At 37.5% G+C, this 7,579-nt stretch overlaps 1 protein-coding gene across 1 annotated transcript; it reads left to right on the top strand.

The window, feature by feature from the left end:
• Window positions 1-1,389: 1,389 nt before the first annotated feature.
• Window positions 1,390-7,221, top strand: LOC138029807 (tumor necrosis factor-like). Its single transcript, XM_068877628.1, has 7 exons — window positions 1,390-1,616; window positions 1,695-1,740; window positions 4,881-4,992; window positions 5,529-5,591; window positions 5,688-5,759; window positions 6,174-6,243; window positions 6,613-7,221. Exons 3-7 carry the CDS (start codon window positions 4,912-4,914, stop codon window positions 6,942-6,944), a joined length of 618 nt encoding a protein of 205 aa, XP_068733729.1. The 5' UTR covers window positions 1,390-1,616; window positions 1,695-1,740; window positions 4,881-4,911; the 3' UTR covers window positions 6,945-7,221.
• The last annotated feature ends 358 nt before the right edge of the window (window positions 7,222-7,579 follow it).

The raw sequence follows: 7,579 nt of genomic DNA, 5'->3' as shown, positions 1-7,579 counted from the left end.
AAAAAACTAAAAGCCTTAAATGTTCGTCAGTAGGATCCCAGCATATCTCACCAGTTGAGATATACAAACACCATAGGCCGGTTTGGTGTGGATGTGTCTGTCCATATGCGGAAAATTCACGAGAAAGTCATTTCTTTTATGTAGATGCCGTACATAGAAAGTGAGTTGTGGTCACCAAGCTTGATCCTTGCGTCGAGGTAACACACTTCAGATGTTGATGTGTCCTTTAGTTCTAATTCCGAAGGGTAAATTGTGCTAACTTATATTTGTTTGATTCATACTGCTGGCGCGGTATTCACTCTTTTTGGACTGTAGTAAAGAAACGCTTCGGATCATATGATCCAAAGAATCCACCTCATTCGTTTTTGGATTTTAGAAAAGAAACGAAATATCCGTTTTCGGACTTAAAATCCTTATTTTAATTTTAGTAAAGAAATGCACCCAAAGTTTCTCTGTGCATGTATCTAAACTTGATCTTAAGAGAGTGTCTGCGAAATCGGCTCGCCCCCGAATGGGATAAACTGTTCAGTATCCCTCTAGCGAGTCTCCAGCTGCACCAGCAAATGCCTTTAATTTGCTAATTCTTTACCAACAAAATCATAAAAATCGGAGATGAACTAACACCTTTGACTTCAACATTTTATTCTCCTGATTTAAACAAAACGTGCAATGGGTACTGAGTTCACCTACTTCGCTTCAGTTACTGATAATGAGCTTGCTAGTGAAATAAAGAAGATCGCGTTAAAATCATGTGACATCGATCCAGTTTCAGCTTCTCTCCGAAATTACTATTTTGACGAACATCTCCATACCATGACAAGCTATAACATTTGAGGATCGTTAACCTATCACAGAGCCATGTCAGCTAGATTAAAGAATGCTGCTGTGAGACGACCCCGCTTGAAGAAACCGTTCCTTGCCCGCGGACGGCATTCGAGTTTTCGTCACATTTCAAATCTGAAATTGGTTTCAAAAAGTATCTTGAAACGACTGTAGCCACTCCTCTTAGTGACTTCATTCATAATATGAATGAGCTGTTTTAATCTGCTTATAAGGCAAATCACAGAATGGAAACTGCTCTAAAAGTCTAAAATGACTCGTTGCGTGCTTTAGATGGTAATTGTATTAAAGTTAAGGAAATATTCCAGTTTTGGACAACACTTTTACCCTAAGTTTGAGACCATTCTGAGCCCCTTGTGTTAAACTTCATTAAGGCTTATATTTCTTCTAATGCAAATTGGGCGTCCATGACTCTTTTTCGAAAATGGTATGCGCACGCTACACTTGCCTGTATTCCTGTCGTCCCATTGTGATTAGGCCTCCGGTTCAGCGGCTTGTCGCCTGCAAACAACCTAGGGTCTAGTAACGCCGGTCACGATAGGTTGGGATGATGCTTTCGACGGAAATGGAAAGTTGAAGAAAAAACTTTCATGCTTCCAGTTCTCGACAAGCCAACTCAAGGGGGATTATCTTTCTACTTAATCATGGACTGCGTGGCGGGCGGTATTAAAAGGAAATGACTCCGGAATGATTTTGGCTTCAAAACGATATCAGTTCGCGATCCGACCCATACATTCCGGGTTGTAAGCACTCAAGAAAAAGGAAGATAGAAGAAGGTTGAGACCCTTTTTTAATTTATCAAAGCGTTTTTCATACTTATTGAATAGAAATTATGAATATTTTGATGATTTCAGGGAACTTCCTTAATGTTGCTTTTGGACACTGGTGACAAGACGGAAGGTAAAAATGTAAAATTCCCTTGTTTGTTCAGAAAGGTTAGAAACAGAAGGTTAGATTCCATGCTAAAGTATTTGCGTTATTTGGGTTGTTTTTGGCCGTTATTGTTAGGCTCAAAAATGCGATTTTCTATTTTAAAATCAATTGCAGACGCTGAAAGAAAACGATCCCGTAACGTGAACGTAATTCGCGTCCTATGAATGTAAATTAATTGAATTAGATTGTTTTGTTCCATAATTGTGAGGAGCCAACTAACATTTCCAAAATTGTCGGTCTGCTTCTCAAAAGCCCTTCTCAAATGTAACTTAAGTTTCACCGTTTCACCAATGAAACCAATGAGTATGATTCGAGTATGATTCGAGCGCGGTTTATCATAAAAGCGTTAAAAAAGCTTAACCTAGGATTAATTTGAACAAAATTTTAAACTGTTCTCTAGAGATTAAATAACATAGTCGAGCCTTTATCCAGTGAACCTAGGAAGTAAGTACAAGAATGTAGCCCTCCTAGAGGACAGCTGAGGGGGGAGGGAGGGGACTACGTATGTCCGTAGTCTAAATTTCATAACCCGTAATTTCGCGTATGCAGGGAAAGCCATTAGTCTGCTGCACAGCCTCCTCAGGGAGGAGCGTTGCGTGACGTCACTAAAAACGGCTGTGTGGCAGACTAGCGAGGCCAAATAGCCTTGTCAGTATTTTCCTATTGTGTTTGTGAAGAATTGTAACGAAAACGTGTGCGGGAAATATGCAAAAATGATTTGTTTGCCTTGTGGATAATCTTATTACACGGAAAGATCAATGCCAGAAGTATTAAATGATAAAAATGAAACATTACTTTTAACAATACTATATGCTCATTAATAGCGTATTGAATGCAATTTAAGATTTCCTTCTAAGCCCCAAATTTCATCACAAAGTACAAATTCCAATTCATTCTGTAACAGGAATCGAAAGAAACTTGTCCCTTTTCAATGTAAATAAAGTATGTCGGTTTAGCTTGTATTTCCGCTTCACAAAATCTCGATGTTCCAACATTAAACTTATTTTACCTTTCTCTTAAGGTTTTCGTCAGTTTTTGTTATATAGTGGAGTTCATCTTCGCCGAGTCTCGAGCGTTTTGCGCCGACAAAGCTGGCCCAGGCTGCACAGTATATAAAAGTGCGTATTTGACTTTATATTTCCAGGCCAGTCTTATGAGGAAAAAAAGTGCCATTTGTATGGGGAAAAAATGAGTCCGTGTTAGTTTTGACTCTAAGCGATCTAGCGAAAAAAAAAAAAAGTCATAACAACTTCTATTTCTGCCGGAGAGAAAGATAATAAATAAATGAAATAACTATAAATTAGGAACTAAATAAACTTTCGTTATTTTATGGTAATTTGTTACAAATGAAGGTAACCCATGACAAAGCGTTACAGGTATTGTCTTCTTTTTAAACGCTTTCTCCATAGTAAAGTTTCGCAGGTTTAGGTTCGAAAGTCCAGCGATAGAAAGCTATAGAATTATAAAATGAGTTATTCTATTCCTTTAATGAATAAAGCGCTCGTTAATAAAATAGCTTAATAGTATGCCGTCTGTTTTTATGTAACTGGCTTACGAAGAGAGATTCACTCAATGTAGTTCCCAAAACACTAATCAGTCACTAATAGCGAAAAATCAGCTAAAAAATGTGGGAACAATAGCTTCACTTATCGCAGTGTGTGTTTTTGGTTGCCTTTTTGTGTACTTTGGGCTTATAGTTCGTATTTCCTTTTATCGAATTATGTAATTTCTGCCTCACTGTTTGGTAGCCGGAGACTCGCCTACTCTAGAGAAACAGCACAAAATCAAACATTGATCACAACCGGCGTAAAAATTACTAAAGATAGCTGCTTCTCGAAAAATTGCACCTGTGATTTCATAATTGATAATTAACGTCTGAAAAAAGCCCATTTACACCACCATGAAAAGGGAGTGTCTCCTCAACCATCGTTAGAAAGATAGACGCTATCGTTTTAAAAATATAATCTTTCATTGATTGCTTACTTCGGATGCCACTAAATAAATAAAACAAAACAAAGATATTGCAATTTAGTAACATTTCCATTATGCTGTAAAAACGCTGTTGAAATTGTGACTATCATAAAAGGGCCGGGTTAAAATATAGGATATATAAAGAATTAAGTTTGAATCATAGGTTTAAGCAAATCACGGAAGAGGTCAAATTAAAAAGGGTGTTAAAAAGATCTAATGTAGTATTGGCTACCGATCGTTTTAAAGTATTTAAGCCTTATGCAGTCTGTTTATACCAAAGCTAGATAGAGGACCATTTTTCTCAAAAAAGCAGCCTCCAAATTAATAGGACCATTGAATTTTGTTTCATAATTTACGACGAATTTTGACCTATAAAACGGTCAAAGACTAAAAATCAATTTAAATCTTCAAGTTTGTTTTCAGTATCATAAGAAAAGCGTACGAAAAAACACTGAAGTCAACTTATTATATGTAAATTGGATCATGGATTCGATCATCCGTGTTACGGTGAAATAGACAAAAGGAATCTGTTTTCAGTTTTTTTTTGTGGAGATTCAAAACTCAGCCTAACGAGTAGGGTCGTCATATAGAAGGTAAGTGAAAAATATGTCATGTACGTAAAAGTAATTAAACCAGAGCTAATACTTGATCTGTTACTTTGTAGAACTTCCTTACGTAATTTATTGCAGAGGGGAGTATTCACAGACGAAGAAGGACACGTTTGCAAATTGATACAAAATACAGAGGACTCATCTCAGCACACGAAAAAAAGAAGTATAAAATAAACGTGCGATCTAGGTTTTGGACCTGCTACAATTAGACCGAAAGTATAAGGCCTCAGCTTTCCTAATAACACTTTTAGTTTAGGCTTGGACCTAGAAACAGTTGTTATCGGTGGTCAAAGTAGCTGAAAGTGAAGACTCATGGAAAAATTCTGAAACATGAACGAAATTCAAGTCCTGTTGTATGATCTTATATGAATAATAAATGAGCGCCTCGTCATGATAAGTTATTGCATCATTCCTTGGTGAAAAGTTCTTGTTTTTCTACTCGTCTGGAAAGTAAAAAAACAAAATTAGATAGTATGAATCACCAGTCTACAGTCCGCGGCTTCATTCTCTAATCACTTTTCACAGGGTTAATATCCAAGAGCTCGGTGTCAAGATCATGAAGTTCGTGGTTATCATTGTCGCAACAGTTTGTGCCAACTTGTATTTCTGTACAGCGGGAAATACTTTAGGAAATCAAGTAAGATGAACCATCATTCTCTAGTTTTCCTCAACTTAATTCTCTAATTTTATTTTTAAGTTCCATTTTTTTTACCATATTAAGTGTAGTGCAAAGCGGTTTTCCATTACTTACACCCGGGACTTGCATCCGGGTTGATAAAAATAAGAGAGCTAGCAAAGAGTGTTGTGACTGAGTGTTAAGGAGGGCATGAATAAGCTGTGTTCTTTTTAAGCCTTTGTGGCGGGTTTTCTATACTACATATAATCCGTGTGGTAGTATTTGCTTGCCCTTCAGTAATTTCGATAGATAAAAAAAAAAAAAATCGATCGCACGCCCAAAGTGTGATCCCAAAATATTTTAGAGTTAATAAGTTTACTTCGTTTTATTTCAAAAATTAATATGACTGTTAAAGCAGAAAATAATAATAATAACGCTCGTTGAAATCGGTTAAGGAAATCCACAGAACTGAAGTGAATTCACGGGGATTACAAGAAGGTTTCCGAAATCCTATTGAAATAAACTCCTTCATTTTTCTTTTTTTCCTTAATTAACAGAAAGCTTGCCCTGATTCTAAGCAGCCAATCACCGTCAATGTTTTCGCAAAAGGAAGCCAAAAGGTAACATACAACCAAACTATACTTATAATACAGACTGTAGTTTTAAAAAAAATGCTGCGCTATCCGCATAACTTGTCATGTGTCATGTATTTTTAGGGTGAAAAAGGTGCGAAAGGAGACACGGGAACCAGTGGAAACAACGGAAGTCCTTGCCAATGTTCCTTACAGGTAAAATGAACATTCATGTCCGATTGTCGTGAGTTACCAGTGGTGGATCCAGGGGAGTGGCCCTGGGGGTTTGGGCCCTCTCTCCCTCATTTTCGACCAAAATGAAATTTTTTTGGGAGAGCGACCCCCCGCCGTTATCTCAGGGTCTGGATGACCGCCCCTCATCTGAAGGTCTGGATCCATCGTTCAGCAGTTTTGTAACAGTAATCCAACAGAAAAGTAAAAGAATAACAGAAGGAAATCTTCTGAAAACTGTTTGGTTAACGAAACAAGTCAACTTACAGGCCCAGTTCAGTAGCAGCTTTTCTCATAGAACATCAGATAACGACTTCCTTACTTTTGGACTTAAAAATCACTTTTCTGTAATTACAATCGTACGCGCAACACTAATAGATATTGTTCTTTCTTTTGCAGAATCCTAACAAGCCATCTGCTCACATCGAAGCTGCAAAAAAATATTATGTTTCCTACAAAGCCGGCCAAAGTATTGCTTTCCTTTCCATTTTCTACACCTTTTTCCCCAACACTAAATTTTTATTAACAATCACATAGAGTCAGCCAATGCTCAAACAACATCGAATCGCTTGTTTAGATTAGCTCATGTGTAATGTCATGTTATACACCGTAGATTATATGAAAAGGTAACAGCTTATTGTTACAAACGGGGAGACAGATCATACAAAAATTAACTGTAATTTGAGGATTAGGACTCAAAACTAATTAGTTCATTTGTTTCTTTCGAAGTAGACTGGAGCATTTATATAGAGGAAAAATCACCCCTGGATCAAAACATAACAATGTACGTTAGTGGAAATCGCGAAGTATTAACATCAATTTTCCTTTGACCATACAGTAATCAAGGACTGGTCAGTCAGCGCCCCGTACAGCCATCTTGCAGGCGGCATGAAGTACCAGGATGGAAAACTGACTGTGCCCACCAGTGGACGGTACTATATATACGTGCAGGCCTACTATCGTGGCAAAGGAAGGATCGCTGTTCATGTAAACAACAAACGCGTGACCCTGGTCCATTTCCCCTGGCCGGGAAGAGGTGACACTGGGACTGCGCTCACAGCCGGTGTTTTCAACCTGAAATCTGGTGACGTTCTCACGTTTGCTTTGGAATACAACTGCACAATTTACATGGGTAGCCAATGCACCTACTTTGGCGCGTATTTGATTTAAAAATCTAACTAAGGTCACGTGACGACTGCATCATAACCTCGGAAATGAAGATACAATATTTATGTTAAAAACGTGCAAGATTGAACATGACAATTTTTCCAGCTTCCAATTAAATTAAGAGCTTTAGTCGCTGCGGTAGCTGTACAACAACCTTAGCTGAATAAAGATTTACTTTAGGTTATTAAGGCTCGGTTACTTTACCAGCATAACACTGTTTAGCAGGAGACATTTGTAAAGGATATTTTAATGCTGAAATAAATGCAACGATGGAGCTAAAGCTGTATGCATCATTGAGGAAAACCAGAAACTCGTGAGTTTCTGGTAAAACTAAAACAAAAAGAAAGGTGTTGGGAGGTACTTTCTCGAATTCTTTTCCTTTAATTTTAATTTGTTCAGGGTTGAAAACTCAGCTTTGCAGGATAGTCACTTTAACGCTACTCGTAAAATGAGCCAATTTATACGATTTGAGGTTTTCCTTGTTAGTAAAATTTGGAGAAGTTACAAGAAGACAAAGTCTTCTTCTAATCATTGTACTTAAATTAACTAAATATTCAGTTTTGAACAATTCTTTTAACTTTAGGTTTGAGACCACTGTGTTTAACCTCGTAAGGGCTAGGGTTTGTTCTTCTGCAATG

Source organism: Montipora capricornis, chromosome 13, assembly GCF_036669925.1.
Source record: "Montipora capricornis isolate CH-2021 chromosome 13, ASM3666992v2, whole genome shotgun sequence".
Lineage (NCBI taxonomy): Eukaryota > Metazoa > Cnidaria > Anthozoa > Scleractinia > Acroporidae > Montipora > Montipora capricornis.
Note: the sequence above shows the minus strand (reverse complement) of the source record. Positions and strands in the feature narration are given on the sequence as shown.

Excerpts from the sequence above, each read along its gene's own strand:
- LOC138029807 (XM_068877628.1), top strand. The coding sequence starts at position 4,912 with ATGAAGTTCGTGGTTATCATTGTCGCAACAGTTTGTGCCAACTTGTAT. Across the intron at positions 4,993-5,528 it reads GAAATACTTTAGGAAATCAA|AAAGCTTGCCCTGATTCTAA; the intron begins GTAAGATGAACC and ends CTTAATTAACAG. Across the intron at positions 5,592-5,687 it reads TCGCAAAAGGAAGCCAAAAG|GGTGAAAAAGGTGCGAAAGG; the intron begins GTAACATACAAC and ends ATGTATTTTTAG.